This window comes from Vigna unguiculata, chromosome 5, assembly GCF_037176805.1.
Source record: "Vigna unguiculata cultivar grain cowpea cultivar isolate G323 ecotype 2 chromosome 5, ASM3717680v1, whole genome shotgun sequence".
NCBI lineage: Eukaryota > Viridiplantae > Streptophyta > Magnoliopsida > Fabales > Fabaceae > Vigna > Vigna unguiculata.
Window position 1 is genome coordinate 5,122,007 of NC_140796.1, and position 20,473 is coordinate 5,142,479.

The 20,473-nt window shown below is 31.9% G+C and overlaps 1 protein-coding gene and 1 pseudogene across 1 annotated transcript; one reads left to right on the forward strand and one right to left on the reverse strand.

Annotated features, from left to right (window-relative positions):
- Positions 1-15,583: 15,583 nt before the first annotated feature.
- On the reverse strand, positions 15,584-17,972 carry LOC114186130 (subtilisin-like protease SBT3 pseudogene; annotated as a pseudogene).
- Positions 17,973-19,802: 1,830 nt separating this feature from the next.
- Positions 19,803-20,351, forward strand: LOC114182932 (RING-H2 finger protein ATL32-like). The gene has a single exon (XM_028069743.1). It carries the CDS (start codon positions 19,803-19,805, stop codon positions 20,349-20,351), a length of 549 nt encoding a protein of 182 aa, XP_027925544.1.
- The last annotated feature ends 122 nt before the right edge of the window (positions 20,352-20,473 follow it).

The window sequence follows — 20,473 nt, forward strand, 5'->3', positions numbered from 1 at the left end:
GTTTTGTTAGAGTAGCTGTATAAAGAGAGTAAAGGAAGGGAAAGAAGAAAAAGAAAGGGAAAAAAAAGGAAAAAGTGGGGTCTCACATCTATTCCCCACATTTTGTGTAAGACATACATCAAACATCTTTACCAAAAACTAACAATTGGTAAAAAGTAAAACTTACCTTTTCTTTGTCTAATTCCCACTAAATCATCAAAATTTATTACATTTACAATAACACGTACCAACCTGGAACCTCCAATATTTTCTCATGCTTAATAATATTTTATCTATGTGATTAATAAATATTTATTTAAATAATATTCATTGCATTTACAACACCTCATAAAATTGGGTTGTTTTAGTAACATAGGTATGTAGAAGAAAGAATAAACTATAGTTCTTCCTTTATCAAATAATCAAATTGTCTTCTATGTAACCAAACTTTGAGAATCAATTTTTGAGTTTGAGTCTCACTTGAGTGATCAACATATCTTTTGAGTAAGATATAAAAATAAAAAATATCTTTTCTAGATTCATAGAGTGAAATATTTAAAAAAAAATTATTTTATAATATATAATTGTTGTAACTTTAAATGATACAATGTTCATACTCTAATCTTAGAATACATTAATGAATGTCTAAAGTAGATTTATTTAAATGAATTTATTTTTAAATAATTTAAAGAAATGAAGAGTTTATTCTCTTATGATTTAAAATTAATTTATATATAAGCTAATTTATAGTAATTTGCTACATAACTTTACTTTCAAAAACTAATTTAAGTTTTTTATTCGTTTACTTATTTCTTAGAAGTACTTACAAAGAACTTTACTCAAGCATCTCTATATCATACTAACATGTTTTTTAATACATTGATTGAAATTTTAATCAGATTTATTTGTACAAAAGTCTAATTAGGCGAGACAAACTCGTTTTATCGTTGATTTTACTATGGTTTATTTTTTAACTAATTTTTTTTAAATTATTAAATTATATGTTAGAGAGTAAAATACAACTGCGACTGAAAACGTGAATGATAAAAAAATAAAAGCAACTTAGAGATTTGTTATTTTTTTTATTGATTTTTTCAGTAAAGTTAGGTTACATTTGACATACAATGATGATTAAATTCCATTCAACCACTATTAATTGCACGATTCCATTCCATAGATTATTTTATGGAATAATATTTATAATTGAACATACTAAAAGTAAATTCAAATAGATGTATAGAATTTTTTTTTCTTTTTAGTCATGAACGACATTTGCCAACACTTGTTCTTTCGTGAAATTCATAACTTGTCATTGAGAAATCTTAGCTGGGATTATATACGTTCCTAGAAATTATAATTTTTCAGTAAAAAAAACAAATTATAAAAAATGTTGATCATATATTAGTTTTATTCTTTCATGAATTTTTCAAGTAAAAGGGTTTTACAATGCAAGTGAATTAACCATGTATGCAAGCAATTTTTAATTAGTTCTGCTGATTTTATTCCTGTAATCGTCACTTAGTTCAAGTGAAGAAGATTCAGTGCAATGTGTTGGAGAAGATGCATGTTTTTAGTCGCATCTCACTATTGATAGATATCGATATGATTATTTATATAATAATAAAAATAAATTAAATAAAATTAAAATATGAAGATATAATCTTTTATAATATAAAGCTAACATATTTAATAGATGAATATTTAATATATAAAATAAATAAATTAAAAATAATGATATTTGATGATAAAATGCAACAATTACGTTTCAAATAATAATATGAAAAACATAAAAATTGTATAATTATAAAAAAAATATTTTTATTAAATTATGTTTTGAAAATAAAATAAATAAGATCTTATGAACGAAGTATAGGGTAACGACATATGGGACAAGTGTAACTAATCTTGAACCACTTTACAATACACTGATGATGAAAATAGTGATCACAAGGAGTCGAGGATAACTCGTGTGTGAAACGCAAATCTTCCATGCAAATGCTGCAGTTCTCAGTTTTTGTTTTCAAAGAAGATGAAGTTGTGAATGTGTTGAGAGAATCAATGACTTCTTCAGATTGTGGAATCATTGTTGTTTCTCCCGGAAGAAGTATTTCCACTATGATGTGTAAATTGAAAGGCAATTCCTGACGTTGTCGTTCGGAATCGACAGACTTTTCACCACGGCAAAATTTTATGGTATCTATACTCATGTTAACAATTTGTCCTGACAAACGATCAATTATTGATGGGGTAAAGCAGGTAGAACAACGTGGGTCGAACATGAAACTCCTTAAGAAATCTTGATTATTTACGATGAAATCCTGATAGCTAATGGACAATGACTTCTTTAATAAGATTGTTTCAATGCTATGAACAGAATGTACATATCGAGCACCGATAGTTACATTAATCTTTAATATATCGCTCGCTTTGACCTTTACTCCATTTTCAATTTGCATCCAAAAGTGGTGTCTTCTTATGCTCCCTAGAGTTGCCATATTGAGTGATGAACATTTATCAAGCTCTGTGTATTTATAGTGAGGTTGTAACAAAATCTAAAGAGAAAATAAAATTATATCTTCTAATTAATTCATATAAAAGAAATACTACTGAATATAATCAAAATGAGATTTTTTTTTTTGGTAACAAATGCGTGTAAAAAAGTATATATTATTTTTAAGTTTTCTATAATATTGATTAAATCAATTTTCTTTTAGTTATGCCTAAAAAATATTAAGATTACAATAATTTTAATATTTAATTAATATTTTAAACTATTATTTTTATTGAACGGAAATCTCTATAATTTATGTTTATGTGTTATTTTAACGTATTTTACATAATTTAGTCATTATATCACTATTCTCTCATTATTAAAATTAAAATGTATGTAGTAGCTTTTTCAAAAATAAAAGTATAATCTATGGTTTTTTTTTTTTATTTGAGACTCTTGAAAAAATTTCATTAATTATATAATACATAGCATAATAAACTTGAATTAATCCATTTAATATTATATATTTAAAAATGATTATAAACATTTTTCACATTATTTTCTTATTAATATTTTATTTTTATAATAACAAACGAGATTACATATGCTGAAACGTAATCATATTATTAATACTAACCTAAATACATGTGTTTGTTGTTTTTATACTTTTTTAATATTTGTATTATATAATAAATTAATAATATATGTGAATCGATTAAGTTAATATATAAAAAATAATAATAAAAAATACACTTAGATATTAAGAATAGAAATTGCAGATATAATAAAGTAATCAGTTAATAATTATATTTTTAAAAATTAATTAATAACTACATGATAAGAAAATAAAGGATAAAATAAAATTAAAAATTATATATATAAAAGAGGTATTTTTTAATATATATATATATATATATATATTAGTTTTTTATATATCGATTACCCTTTTCGGAGACTCTTGGATTTTAGAAATAAAGTACGTTGTTCACTTTAAAAGCCGCGATTCCTTAGATTTTTTTTTACAAAAGATAATATTTTTAATTTTTTTATTCAGATGTCATACTTATATTAAATAATTATTTAAACAGCATAATTTATTCTAACTACTTAGAATTTGATTATTAGATAACTGAATTGTTTGCGTGATTAAGTGTAGTTATTAAAAACTATTAAGAATTCAACTTTTGAAAAACTTCTTAACTAATTTAATTTTTTTATTTCAAAATGAAGGAAAGAATTTATAATTTGTGTTTTTAAAAAATAACTAATTAATTTTTTTTTTGTAACATAATTTGTGAAAAGTATTATTTAGAAAAAGAAATTATATAGAGTATAGTAATTTAGAAAAGTAATTATTTGAGGAAATAATTATTTACAAAAAATATGTATTTTAACCAATAGAGAAAAATATGTAAATAAGAAAATTTTATGAACAAATTTAACGTTTATAAATTTTGAAATAATTATTTTTAAAATTTTTGCAAGATCCTGAAACTTATAATAATTAAAATTAAATAAATAAATAAAGTTAAATAAATATAGTAAGTAAAAGATAAAATAATTTTTTATTTAATTTAGATGACTTATTTTATTTAAAAGATTATGATAAAAAATAAGATGATTTATTAAATATTTTCTAAAAGATAAAAGAGTTTTAATAATTATTTAATTTGAAATATTTATTTCATTTAAAATATTTTTTAGAAGATAAGATTTTTGTGAATAATATATCAATTAAGAAGATTTAAAATAAAGTGAGATAATTAATTATAAGGATGTGTAAATTGAATTAGATGCATGAATATAAGAATATGTCTTTACTAATATTTTCTTGAGTTTTTTAGAAGATAACTACATTTTTAGATAAAGAATTTCAATATAAATAAATAGATAGGTGAGTTGAATAATGGTAAGATACAAAATTTCAAACCTTTTATTAGTTTAAAAGAATGTTGGGGAATGAGAATAATTTTAAAGCGTTTCTGAAGAAAAACACCTAAAAAAGATATAAAATACAAAATGAAGATTAAAAGTTCAAATTTAAACATTTGAGTATTCAGGAATAATATTATTCTTCAATAATTTTTGGGAAAAATTAATTTAAACGAGTAGAATAATATTTTCTGAAATATTATTATAAGCTTAAATTTTTTGAAATATATATTTTTTAAGATAATATTTTTATTTTAAAAATTTAAAATTCTCTTCTCTTCACTTTTAAATAAAAAACAAAAAGAAATTAAATTTAGTTCAAAATTCAATTATCCGATAACTGAATTTTAATTTTGCTTTTCAAAATTATACACAATCATTTTACAATTAGTTCAATAAACCATACTATTTGAATAATTATTTGAAACAATATATTATTGGAGTAAAAAAAAAGGAAAATTGTATTATTGTGATAAAGATTTCTCAGTTTTAACTCTGTAACCTATTGAATTAGATTTTTCGCTGGCACGAATCCTTTTCATCCATAAACTAGGTAAAAGAAATGTCAATATATATATATATATATATATATATATATATATATATATATATATATATATATATATATATATATATATATATATATGCATATGCACAAGATAAATCTTATATTTGCCACTCCTCTATACATACCAATTGCATAACTTCCTACTTACTACTAAAAACTTAACCACTTTTCAGAAATCACAAGTGACTTTTCTAAATGGTATATCTTTTTCCTTTGTCTAGCAATGGTAGCATCTCTTTCATCCCCATTATCTTTATTCAACCATTTGAAGTAATTGCACCCTTTAAATACCTCATTGCCACCACTCCGCTGCTTAGAAAAGCCAACAAACCACAAAACCTCGGATTAAAATCCACCATTGCAGCATGAATCAAAATGAAATTAAAATTCGAAAACAAACCTTGAAGTTAGGGCATCTCCAAAATTCTTTTCCAGCATTCCTAATCATTTTAGTCACTCTCAACATAGCAATCTCCCCACAATAACACATTGGTCTTTCATCCAAACCCCTATTCGAACCACTAGGGAAGGAGACGCTGTGCTGCTGTGAACCCTAGGAAGAACACGAACACCCTTCTTTGCGAGACATTGCGGAATTCAACAACCACCACCAACTCTTCGAATATTGATGAAGAACAAACTGAAACGAGAGGAAGAAGACAATGAACCCTTAATTCACAAATTAGGGCACATCTTCAATGTAAATACCACGTTAACACTGTACAATTATAATTTCAAACACCAATTTGTTATCATTTGACACATATTCCTTCTCCACTGCCACATCACCACATTATAAACGTCATTTGTGAAAATTTAACGGTATGGACTCAATTGATGCACATAAACGAATTTGGGGACGCAATTGACACTTTTTTAAACCGGGTACCTATTTGACACACTAGCCCCAAACTTGGTACTATACGTGTAATTATATATATATATATATATATATATATATATATATATATATATATATATATATATATATATATATATATATATATATATATATATATAAGGAGTGGGTGGTGGTTCTCATCTTATACCAGCAAGTTAGCACAACTTTGGACACTTCCTCTCTTACCAATCTGACATACTGTCGCAACCGGAATCGCGATCGGACGATGAACCAAAAAGAAAACACGAGTTTGAAAAAGAGATTTGGAGTCGCCACCATAGTTATTTTGGGAAACTATGGAAAACCATAAAAATAAAACAAGTCTGCGAAAAACCAGATTTTGGATCCGGGAGTCGGTTACGCGTAGGGAAGGTGTTAGCAGCCTACTGCGCCCGCCCGAGGGCGGTACCTTTAATTAAAAATGCAAAGTTGATGTGGTTTTCAAAATATTAATTTCCCCAAAAATAATAAGACAAAAATGCTAAAAAGAAATAAAAATATTTTTTAAGTTTTTGGGCCCGACAAGGATTGACCTTGGTCCTACGTATTCTCATTCAGGATGAGAAATCAGGGTTACGTAGTTCTTTAAAAGATATTTGGAAAACTTAGTTGAGAAAAAGATTTGATTTTTTGGGAGGTGAACCTGACAAAGACTGACCTTGCTCCTACATATCTCACAGTGGAGAATCAAGGATCACGTAGTTCTTAAAAGCTTGCTTGTTTGCAAATGTTGATGTTTTTTATGTTTTGAATTTTTATATTTTTTTGGCATTTTCGAATTATTTGAAAATAGGTGTCACACGACGCAAGCGGTCAGACAGACACTAGAAGGGAAAGAAAATTATTTTTGGTATGTTTAGAAAAAGTGTCACACGGTGCGAGCGACCGGACAGACATAATGAAGCGAAAGAAAACATTTTTATTTTTTTGATTTTTCTATTTTTTGCAATTTTTTTATAATTTTCAAATTTTTTTGTTTTTTTTTATAATAATAAAATAAATAAAAGGATGAAAATATTTAAGAAGAAATAAAAATGGAAAATAAAATATGGGGTACATGAGTCATTAGTGAGGGTGCATAAAGTAAACACAACAACAAGCCCAAAAATAATAGACAAAGATATGGGGTGCATGAATATCAATGTGGAAGGTGTATGAAGTAACAGGTGGGGTGCGTGCAGTAAATAGAGGGGTGTGCTAAGCAAACACAAGATGGAGGTGCAGGAATTAAAAACGGGGGTACACGAAGGAGTTCCTAAAGCAAAGAGGGTGTGAAAAACAATTAATACAATCCAAATAGAGGGTGCAGAACGTAAACAGTATTCTAGCCCAAAATGAAATAATGGTAGGTGCGAGGTGAAACTATGGGGGTGCAAGGCGAAAAAACAAAAAAGGTCGTGGCATCACCGTTGCATCACCACACCACCGCGGCGCCTATTGACGCCGGAGACGTCGGCCTCGTTCCCGGCGGCTTAACGACTCCCTTTCGCGCACGCATCCAACCCGAGATATCGTCTCCCCGCTGCAACCACCCAAAGACGGCGACAGCGACGCCACCACAGACCTCGACGAGAGCCCAGGATACGCGACCTTCACTCTCCCTCCTCCCAGGCACGACTCGAACGGTCGCTGCTCCGACGCCCAAAGCCACTGCCGACAATGCTCAGCTCACCGCGACCCAGACCGCCGTCGCAGCGCCGCTGTTGGGAACTAGGAACACCGCTGGAGATTCTAGTTCAGTTCCCTTCTCCTCGCGTCAACGCAGCTCAACCCAACCCTAGCACCAGTTTGCACACGAGTCCTCTGCGAGAAACCCTGACTCGCCGGCGGCGAAGCCGCCGGTGACTGCTTCAGTTCGTTTTTTTTTCTCTTTGTTCCGATTGGATGTGGCTGTTTGGCACTGGAATTGGGGGTCTGTTCTTTGATTTTGCGCAGGTGAATGTGAAAATGATGATGGAGGCTGATGGTTGGAATTTGAATGAAGGTGCTGGAATTTGGGAAATGAATTAAGTGTATATGCGGATTTTGTTTGGTGGAGGTGAGGGCGTGATGTTGATGGTGGCGAGAGAGATGAATGTTGTTATGTGCAGTTTGTGGTTATGTGCAGGTTGTAGGAGAAAATGTGTAGAATAGGGTCGTAGTCAATGCTAGGGTGTTGGGTATGCCGAGTATTGAAGAAGGAAGTGAAAGTGTTAGTGTAGGGGTTGGCTCTGACGACAAAGTGAAGCGTGAGTTGAATGGAGGACGGGTTTAGTGTATGTGTTGGTAGAGACCAATGCGTGGAAAAGGGGAGAGTGGGACCTTTTTTTAGGGTTGCAGGGTTGCAGGAGAGATTGGTTTTACATGAAAAGGTGCATGAAAAAAAATAAAAGTAGTGGTTTGCTTGTGGGTCCGGATGTGATTTAATTTCTTTTTCAATGAAAACCTCTTTCAATGAAAACCATTAGAAGGAAGAGTGACACGAGTCACTTCTTGAATGGAGGAGAATTGGGGGGGGGGGTACGAATAGAAAAAACATATGAGTGAAATATTGGACTATTAAACCATTAAAGAGGAAAAAAGAGATTCTACAAGCACCAAACACCAAAACTGCACTAAACTGAGATGATAAATAAACTCGTTTTTGTAGGTATTGTTTGAACTCGTTTCTGTTTTGATGGAAATTTCCACATTAACTGGATATGGGTATTGATATGGAGAATCTTCGACTTTTTCGATTGTATGGGGATGGATTTGGAAATGTATATATCCACTATGTCTCCATACCCGCATAATACTCGTCCCCATTTAAATTATTAAAATATTGATAATCAATTAAGTAAATCTTATATATAAAAAAAATAAGTAACTTTAAATAAATATTGTAATTAAAAGATAAAATATTTATTTATTTATTTAATTTAGAAGACTTATTTTATTTAAAAGATTATGATAAATGATAAGATGGTTTATTAAAAATTTTCTAAAAAATAAAAGAATTTTAATAATTGTTTTGTAAAACCCTAGAAAATGACGCTTTAGAATTGATAGTAATTTAAAAATAGTGAAATTTGATTATTTTAATATTAAAAGGTTTTAGTATAAATAGTTTTGTTATAAACGAGATTTATTATTTTAAAACACTCTATCTCTCTAGAAACCACTTTTCTAGAGTTCTTTGACTTATCTCTAGAACTAGAAGTTCTCACCTTCTGTTCATTTGTTTGAAGATCGGAGACCGCTAGCGTGATCCCCTTGGCGAGCTCTTCCCTTCTATTCGATCAGTTTCTTCAACTGTGTAAGTTGAACTTTTGCTCGTTTTCTTGTGGGTCTTCTCTGTTCGGGGTTGCATATGACCTTGCTTTGGTTGCATGTGACATTTTAATCATCAATATGACTCTTTGTTGGTCAATGATCATAATGATATGTCCTGATCGTTCTTGTGTTGTTCCTAGATATAGATAGAGCACCCTGTGGAGCTAAAGGTGTTTTGGTGTTCCTTGAGTATATTGAGTTGTTTGGGTCAGTTGAGCCTCTTTGTAAGGTAAAGGAAGCTAGTCACTAGTGCATATTTGACATTTTACTTCGGCTTATAGGCTTCAATTATATCAAAATCGAAGCCTATAAAGAGGCAGTGGCATTTTTGTAATTTTGTCCAACTTTATTGCCTCTGGTCTACGAAAAACCGATGTAGTAAGATGTTTTAAACCTCGGTTACAAAAGAACAGAAGCCTATAAGGCAGCCTAGTAACCAAAATTTCAAAAATGCCACCAGTATTAGGATTTTTGGCCTCAGGTTTTGTAGGGACCGAGGCAATATTAAGAGGTTTTATATTTAGGTATTTGTCTGGTGTCATTGAAATTATGGGACTGAATGATTTATATGGGTTTGTAGACCCCCAACTCACTCATGAAGGCAACAAGTTTGATGACACCGAAGCATATGTGACAAAATGCTTTCAACGCAGAAAAGAAATTTATTTTGTCCATTATGTTGCTGGGTAAGTCATTTTTGTTAACTTATGAATATAACTTGTCATTTTAATGCATAACAATGAATTTATTTTCTTCTCATGCGTCATTGGCAGTTACTTGTGGTTTCCCTAAGGGAGAACCTTGCTGTGTGGTTTTGCTCTTTGCACCGCCCTCCCCCTAACCATCTTAGACAAGTGATAGATTGGTAAGAACCTCAATGTTAATTTTATGAATATGACATGTTCACTAGTGCAGGAAGGACTTTTGGCAGCGGTTATTTTTGTCATTTTGCCCCGGCTCTAGAACCGAGGCATATTAGGACGAGGCCAAAAAGGTTAGTTTTTTGCCTCGGGTCTCAACCGAAGCAAAAGCTCCATATTTTGCCCCCGTTCTACTGAGAACCGAGGCCATATGTGCCTCTCTCCTCTCTGCATTTTCAACATCCCATCTTCTCCATCAGAAACCCTAGGCAGCCACCATGGTTCCACCACAGCTACGTCAACCACCGCCAGATTTGAAACTCAAAACGAAAGATCCGTAGCCACTGCAGTCTTCTCCTTCATCGTAAGAGCAATTTTTGAATCATGCAACCACCATGGAACCCCTATGTTCTTCATACACGAAAATGTGAACATCACACTTGCATAAATGCAAACAAAAATCAACCATCTGCAGCAAATCACAAACCCTAAATCGCGTCTCCTCCCCCAAATCGCGAAACCACCTCATTCGCAACGACAAGTTTCTTCACGCTACCGCCACCTACACGTCTCGCCACCATCAACGACAGATCTCCATCCACGCACAACACCAATCTACTACGCAGTTGCAACACAACGAATTGATGCCCACTTCGCGAGCCCTAAATCGCACTTCGCCAAGCCAGAACACGAATGAGTCAAACATCAAGTAGTTATGAGTGGTCAGAGCTCAACAACAGCAATGGAGGTCGGTGGCTGAGAGAGAGAACGTGCAAGCGAGAAAGAAGAAGAAAAAAAGTGATTCGCGATTTTTGAACCCTAATGAACCTTATAGCCTCGGTTCAATTTTTAACCGAGGCAGAAAACAGTTTTTGGCAGCGGTTCAATTCCAACCGATGCCAACTGTCATTGCTATAGTGGCATTTTTTAAATATTACCTCGATTCTTCACAACCGAGGCATATAAGACCTTTTGGCACCGGTTTTCTAATGAACCGAGGCATAAAAGTTGGAAAAAATTACAAAAGTGCCACCGCGCCATTTTATGCTTCAGTTAAGCGACAACCGGTGCCTATAACGCGAGTTAAAAGGTTCAAACTGCACTAGTGGTTATATAAAAGTATCCTAACTTATTCCATTTATCATAGTTCAATTGTTGGACATAACATGTTGTTAGGGAGATCAATGGCTAAGGCAAAATGTCTTGCATGGTATTCCCTCCAGGTTTGATATTTCTATCCATATATTTATAATTGTTTGATTTGATTTTCTTCCTTAATTAATTGTAATGTTGTTGATATAATGTAGTGTAATAGATAAACTGGGTCATATGAGTGTGGTTACTATATAATGCAATGGATGACAACTATTGTGCGTGCTCATATTACAACTAATATGAAAACGGTAATATATATTTGAATTAAAACAATTACTTTGCAATATTGTCTTTCTATATACTAACTTAAGTTAATGTCTTATTTTGCAAACATTCAAGAGTCTTGCCCCATTTCCCGCGAAGTCCATAAAGTTTGGTAGGATAGCATGTGCAAAATTTATAATTCAGATGCACAATAGTATTGATTAGGATAGTATTTGAATTGTGAATGATTTTTAATTGTCTTTTAAATGTATTTGAATTGTGGATGTTTCATAAAATATTTTGTTTTGGTTTGTGCTGGTTTCTGAAAAAAATATATAGGTTTAAATGTGGAAATAATCATAAAACAGAAAACATATTTAAAAAAAATTGTGCATTAGGTCTCGGTTCTTACCATAATCGAGGCAAAAAAGGCGTCTATGGCCTCGGTTCAGACAAAACCGAGGCCAAAAGGTCTTTGAAATTTTCTTTTAATTAAATTTTTTTTGACTATATGGCTTCGGTTCGACCACAACCGAGGCAAAAAAGTTTCTCATATGGCCTCGGGTTGTCTAGAACCGAGGCAGAAAAGGGGAGTTTTGGCTTCGGTTGACACCCGAGGCCAAAAGCTACCCCTTTTTGCCTCGCCCCAATATGTCTCAGTTCTGGAATCGAGGCAGAATATTGAAAATAACCGGGGCCAAAAGCCCTTACTACACTGATGAATATTATTTTCTTTGCAGTGTTTTTTCTAAATTAATGATTGCATGTTGATGAATTTGGTCTATGATGAGTATGATTATTTTGCTTGTATGATTTGAAATATACTTCTTATAGCTGAATCCACAGGTTGTGGAAATATCCATTGGTTACCTATGGAATTCACTGTTTGAATTATACATGTCATAGCTGAATCCACAGGTCATGGAAATATCCACTGGTTACCTGTGGAACACGCTGGTGTGAATTCTACATCCTGGAGCCAAATCCACAGGTTGTGAGAAAATTTCCAGGTTACTTGTGGAACCTTTTGTTTGTTTCTTCACCTTTAACATGAACTGTCATCTCCCCTTTATCATGTGTGACATTTGTGTTTTTATTTGTGTTTATGAAGTTTTACTAGTTGCTCTTGAACATTACTGAGTGCTTATTACATGAAATTATGAAATAGTATATGTGAATATGATGAATGAGATGTGTATGATTGTTCGGTGTGAGGAACTCAGTGTGAGATTATGTTTTATGGAGAAGTGATGATGTTATGAGTATAAAAGAGGATCAGTGGAATGAAATAGTTAAAGTTGGATTGCATCTTTGTTTTGAAATGTTGGATTCTGAGGAAATGTGATGATTATAAGAGAGTGAAAGTGGATCTTAATGGAATGGAACGAGAAAAGTTGATTTGAATTGTTTGTTGCATAAGGGTTGTGCTTCTAAGGAAGAAGTGCAATCCTCACTAGTAGGTTGTTATGCATTGGCTAGGGATACGTGTTGGTCAGAAGCTATCATATACTCTACTAGGCTTACAAACTCATATAGAGTGTTGTGGTCTAGGTGGTGAGAGTTGAAGGAAGTTCTTATGGCGGGATTAGGGGTGGGACCACTAATCTAGCAATGTCATAAGTAACTTACCATGTCCGGAGGAAATTGATTCATGTTGGTTAGGCCAAGTGGAGCCAGGACCTCTACCGCAATCCACTTTTCATTAGGCTAAGTGGAGCTAGGGCATTTGCCATTTGCCACAATCCACTTTTATGACAGGTGCACAACTTCTATGCCTGAGTCAATGTATAAATCCGGATAATTGAGTCTAGAGAGTCTGCAATTATATGTTTGGTATTTCTTTTTATGAATGCTTGAAATATGTTATTTTATAATGTAACAAGTTTAACTATTATATGATTATTTCTTTTATAAACTAGCTTACCCTTGCACTTTGTGTCTCTTGTTGTTTGTCTTTCTTTTATAATGATTACCTATTCGGTAGGAGCAGATGAGGTTGCAGGTTTAGAGACACCTTTAGTGGATGAGGAACCATCCGTTAGGCTAGTGAAAGGTTTCTGGGAGTTGTAGTAAGTGGTTAACGTGTGTATAAAGCTTGGTTGATTTTAGTTGGTTTGTATAAATGATATATTTTTATAGATATATCTTTTATAAGACTCTATTAATATAATTTATATAATGGATAATCTGTTTTGAACACTATGATGAAACATCCTAATTTATTAATTTTAAGTTATTGAAATTGGGATGTTACATATTTAATTTGAAATATTTACTTTATTTAAAATATTTTTTAAAAGATAATTTTTTAAAATAATAAATTAATTAAGAAGATAAATAAAGCGAATAACAGATTATAAGATGTATATATTGAATTAAATACCATAGATATAAAAATATGTTTGAACAGTTTCTTTACTTGAGTTTTTTAGAAGATAACTAAATTTTTAAATAGAGAGTTTCAATATAAATAAATAAATAGAGGAGTTAAATAGTGTTAAGATACAAAATTTCAAAACATTTTATTAGTTTAAAACAATGAGAGGGAATGAGAATGATTTTGAAGCGTTCTCAAATAAAAACACCAAAAAAATGATATAAAAAAAAATGAAGATTAAAAGTTCAAATTTAATGATTTGAGTATTCAAGAATGATATTATTCTTCAATAATATTTGAGAAAAAATAATTTAAACGTGTAGAATAATATTTTCTGAAATATTATTTTTATTTTTATAAACTTTAATTTTTTGAAATATATATTTCTCAATATAAAATTTTTAGTTTAAAAATTTAAAATTCTCTTCTCTTCACTTTTAAAGAAAAAACAAAAAAGAAATTAAATTTAGTTCAAAATTCAATTATCCGATAACTGAATTTTAATTTTGTTTTTCAAAATTATACACAATCATTTTAGAATTAGTTCAATAAACCATATTATTTGAATAATTATTTGAAACAATATATTATTGGAGTAAAAAAAAAGGGAAATTGTATTATTTTGATAAAAATTTCTCAGTTTTAACTGTGATGAACAAGTAACCTGTTGAATTAGATCGTTCGCTTGCACAAAATGAATCTTTTTACTCTATAAACTAAATTAAAAAAATGTCAAAATAGAATCCCACATTTTGTTTTTCAGTTAAAATTGATTTATTGTGAAAGTTGAGAATTTGATTATATAAAGTTTGAATTCTAAACTAAGCATAATAGTTTCCCACACTGAAAAACAAGTGAGAATAGAAGGAATTTAACTAATCCCCTCAGCCATAAATATATAATTGTAACTTTAAAATAGTAAAATATCCATGATCTAATCTTAAAAAAAAAAAAATCTTAGATTAGATTATTGAATGTCCTTAATTTTAATTTGGAAAACCAATTTCATTTTTTCTCTTCATGTCAAAGTTTAATAAGATTTATTTGTGCACAAGCTTAATTAGGCAGACAAACTCATTTTAATGTTGACTGTACTATGCTTTATTTTTTAGCTTTAATTTCTTTAATTCAAAAATTATATTTCAGAAGTAAGAATGGGAAATAAAATATAAGTGCGACCGAAAATAACTTAGAGATTTTTTTATTGACTTTCGTAAAGTTATGTTACATTTGTGTTCCATACATTATTTTATGATGTAATATTTTATAAATAAAACATACAAAAAATAAATTCAAATAATATAAAAAAAAATCTTTCTTTCTTTTTAATCATGAACACATTTACTAATACTTGTTTTTCGTGAAATTTCAAACGTGTCTTTGAGAAATTTGTGCTGGAATTATGTACAATTCTTAAAAATTATACTTCTGCCAAAATAAAAAATTATAAACGTTAATTGGATTAGTTTTCTAGTATATGTCATATTGTTCCCTCCAATATTATCTATCAGTTTTATTTTTGCAAGAAAATTTTTATGTAAAAAAGATTTACAATGTTTTAAAATAATTTTTAGATGAATAATAATATTTTGACTTTTTTTTATCTATTTTTAACTCATTAATTTAATTAGATCATTACATTATATTATTAAAAAAAATAAATAAAATAATTGAAAGGTGATTAACAAAATAGATTAAAAGTAGGTAAAAAAAAAATCGGTGAAAATATAATTATCTTTTTCTGATTAGTTTTACTAATTTTTATTCCTTAATCGTGACTTGGTTCAAGTGAAGAAGATTGAGTGCAATGTGTCGGAGAAGATGCATGTTTTTGTTACATTTCACTATTGATAGATAGGTTCCATGAAGGACTCAGAATTTCATGACAAGGAGAAGGAAAACTAAAACCAATTCATACAATTCCACTTGGTGCCACTACAATGGGGCTCCTAACACTGTGTGCTCCACCATCTTCCATCCAAATAACATCCCCATAAGATATTTCTTCCTTCTTGTGCTTCCTGTACTTTATTACAACACTGTAGCTCAGCTTCTCATTTTTGTATCTGAATGACAAAGTCTCAGGTGACACTGTCACCACAGAGCCCTTAGGTTCTGTCACCTTCGCTCTGTATGTGCCACCACCAACTCCAACATTGGTCACTGTCCTCCTAAATTTCTGGACAACTGACATTGTTTTGTTGCTATAGATGGCTATAAATGAAGGGTAGTTAAGATCAAACGAAGGTTTTGCACAATTATATGAACCTGATCTTGTAATGACTAAGATTTGCTTCATTGTGTAGTTCAAAGCACATAGGAGATCAACATAGTCCTGTGGGGTGGCATCATATATCAAACCTGGATCAAGTGCTTTGTTGGGGTCAATTTGACCAGCTCCCATGGCAAGAGGGGAAGCATATTGAGAAGGATAACCATAGTCTCTAATTGGATTTTGTGTATTATCTAGAGGACTAGCAGTGGTTACTAGTGCAGACCTTATAGCAGCAGCACTCCATTCAGGATGTGCAGCTTTCAAAAGAGCAGCAACACCAGAAGCATGAGGGCATGCCATGGATGTTCCAGACAGCAAATTGTAGTCACTAGGTAACCACACATTGTTGCCAATTGCAGCTGCTGAGTATGAGGAGTGTAAGCAGCAAGGACATTAGAGCCAGGTGCCATTATGTCAGGCTTCAAGACCCAAGGGTAGCTAGGTGAAGGACCTCTTGAAGAGTAAACAGCAACAGCTGGTGCTGGCTTCATTCCAACAAATGTTTGCTGAAATTTGATACTGGCTATTGGCTTGCTATGGCTTGTTGCATACCTCCTTTGCACTGATTGTAATACTTGGAAATGTACCAATTCCTGAGTCATTCAACATAGGACCATTAAGAAAAAACACTGCCCCTGACAATCTAGCTTCATAAACAACCGACATTTGCTTGTACATTAACTTAGTGTCTGGAACCAAGTCACATACAATGATGACTTCTGTTTTCAGTTTCGATAACATCTTGACTGAGTTACATGCTGATATATTCTTGTGGTAGACAAGTGGAAGATTTTCCACCAAGGCATTTGCTGGAAACACGGTCGAACCAATAATGGTTTGGCCATTTCCAAGAATTAGAGAACCAAATGTGCGGTCAATGGTACCTGCAGCCACGGTGAGAAGCCAGGGGATTCCATTGTGCAAAGTACCAAGATGAGGACCACCATTACCCGCAGAGGATGAAACCACCACCCCTTTTTCCATTGCTGCAAAAGAAGCTATTGCTATAGGATCCTCATAAAGTGGAACACCATCGAACCCCATAGAGATGGAAATGACATCAACCCCATCAGCAATGGCTTGGTCCATTCCAGCCAAAACATCAGAGGCGTAACGACCCTCTTCCCAAATGACCTTGTACATGGCAAGCCTAGCTCTTGGTGCAATGCCTCTGGCCACCCCTTTAGCATAGCCAAAGTAGGATGCTCCACTCACATAGTTGCCACCAACTGTGGATGATGTGTGAGTTCCATGACCATCTGTATCTCTGGCTGAGTTCATACTGATTCTAACCGTGGAGTTTGCAGCAATCACACCTTTGTTGAAGTATGTAGCTCCGATGAGTTTGAAGTTGCACATGGAAGTGTTGAAGTCTTGCGCTTCCTGACATGTCCCTTTCCATTTACTTGGAATTTTCTTGGTCATGCCATCATCTCTGAAGCTTTCACTCTCAGGCCACACACCAGTGTCAATAACACCCACAATCACATCCTCCCCAAGATTGGAAGCGTGCCACAGGCCACTGGAAGAGGCTAGGGAGAGAAACTCAAAAGTGTGAGTGGTGTCTATGGTGACATTTCTATCTGGGTATGCTGCAACGAAACCACGAGAGTTCTTAATACCCTCTAACTCTTCTGAAGTTAGCACTGCACCAAAACCATACATGGCATGGTTATAGGAGTACACTATCTGTGTCTGTGATTCCATGAATGAGTGACCAAGTGTTGCTGATTTTGTGGACTGAACAGTGGATTCAAACCAATCATGATGCGTTGAAAAGACACTGGGAAAAAGGGATCTGTCCATGTGAACTATGTATGTGCAACTCTCTGCAGCACTACCATGATGAGCCAACTGAAACCAATGAGTAATGAAGAGCATGAATGAAAGTGGAAACACAACTCTGGCCTTAGGCTCCATCGATGTTTATGCAACTCAAAATGAAAACTTGTTGTGTGAAGAAGCTTATCACATCATGCAGCATATAAAGGAACTTCAATCTGTAGAAGGCCAAAGATGTTGACATGTGTAGTCAGTGACAAATTATTATCAATTTATTCATCTTCAATCCATTCATAACTTTTTAACTTTCCAAATCTTTTAACTAATAATATCTACATGGTTAGCAATGTCTAAGAACATATATGAAAGCCAAAATGACATCTTTTTTCGAAGGAATAGAAACAAGAAGCATCGCAATTATAGGAGACGTGTTAGTATTAATTAAGGTCAAAAATCAGAAAAAAAGATAACAGTATTCGATTATTGCATATTCTGCTCTTCTGTATAATTATGGATACCATCTGAGCACACAGTAGTTATTTTTCTTGTTAATTTAAACTTCTTTTAGGATTATTTCAACTGTTATCGCACCTTTTAGAAGAAACTTAATTCATGTAAAAGATATAGTAAAAGATATACATCTTACTGATATAGATATAGTTCCAATTTTATGAACTCGGCAACCTATTAAAATACCAAATCTACCTAGTTTAGGGAAAAAATTGCCTGTTGATTCAAGATTTACATTTTAGTTATTATCCAGCTAGAGAGTCTCTTATACATGGGACTGATAATTTTAATTTTGAATAAAATTAATGATTAAAATAGAAATTAAAAGTGTTTAATTTAATTATTGATCATAAATATTAAACTTAATTTTTTTCCCCATAAAATGAATGAGTTGTGATAAATTATTCAAATCAAAATATACTAAATTTATTGAAATTTACAAAATAAATTGAAATAAAGATTTATCATAATTATAATAATTAGGCTTAATCATGTGTTAGGATCTTATACATTCAAAAATTTCTAATTGAGATTCTAATAAATTTTTGGTTAAATTATATCGTTTTTATTTTCGTAGAAATTAAATAATTTAAATTAAAATTTAAAATATTACATACACATGATTAACGCGGTTGGAAGAAAACTATAGTTCTTAAATTTTCTCATTCAAATGTAATAATTTTATTCAATCAAATTATGTACTTTGATATTTTGGCCAGTCATTGGTACCCGATTAGTACATCGTGTACAATCTCAAGTTTTACTTGAAATATTCAAATGGTTTCCTAAATAAGTGTTTTAAAAAAATGGAAATAGTTTAATTTGAAGATGTTCTCTCGCATTCTTCTTTTATTCACAACTTGTTCAGCCTCTTCCGTGGTTTCAGACTCAAATTTTTTAATTTTTAAAAATTAATGGTTGAAACAATTTTTAATAATAAATTGATAGTTAACTTCTTAGTGAATAATTAATATTATGTTAATTTTATTCCATTAATAAAAGATGCTGTTTTAAATATTTTGTAAAGAATTTGTTACAACTAATTGCTCAACTTTTTTATATAATTTGGATGCAGTGGCTTCCCTGGCTTATAATTCTCAAAGAAAATAAAAAATAAAAAAATACTAAGAAAAGATATTTTAGACTGTTATTCTATTAATTAACAAACAAATAATAAATAAATACAATTAACACAACTAAAAAAACTTGAAGAAACTGATGCAAAAGGAAAACCCAACTCAAAGTTCAAAACCAGCAAATTATTTGAGTAATAAACATTTTGTGGTTAATGAAGCAGCTAAGCACCAGCTTATAGGTTGATTTTTAGATATCCAACTTCAATTAGCTTGAAAATTTGTTCAAAAACTAATCCCCATATACGAAAACCTAGGACAAATAAACCTAGTTTCCTATAATCACCACAAAAATCCTCTCATGTCACAATTTTTGATCAGAAGAAGATCAATCTCTAACCATGTCACTGTCTCCTTCTCCCTCCGTCTCCTTCTCCTACGGGCCATCCATGAACATGAACACCAACAACAATGGACTAGACATATTCACCAAGGTGTTCATGTTGCTCATTTTTTTCACTCTCTTCGTTCGTGTGTGTTACGTGTACATGAACACGCGAAGAGAACAACATGGCAACGACAACATAAACAATAGCATCGCATCCATGATCCACCATAACGATCAAAACGATAACCTCACGGGGATACCCTATGACGTCATCAAGTCCTACCACACTTTCCCTTACAGCAAAACCGACAGTGTGGTCGGAACAACGTGCGACCATGACACCACGTGCGCCATATGTATTGAGGATTACGAGGAATCGGAGATGTTAAGGATGCTGCCGCAATGCCGCCACTACTTTCATCGTGACTGCGTTGACGCGTGGCTCAAGCTCAACGCCACGTGTCCCGTTTGTAGGAACTCGCTCATGGAAACTAGAACCAATAATAATATTGACGATAACAATGTTATTAACCATGGTGGCAATGCCTTGGAACGTGTATAACTAAATCATGGTTTTGTAGAGAGGAATTTCGTGGTCATTCTTCTAGTTTTTTTTTTTTTTTTCCTTTTTCGTTTTCTTTTCGATTTGGTTTTACGTGTATATATATGTTCATAATGTGAAGG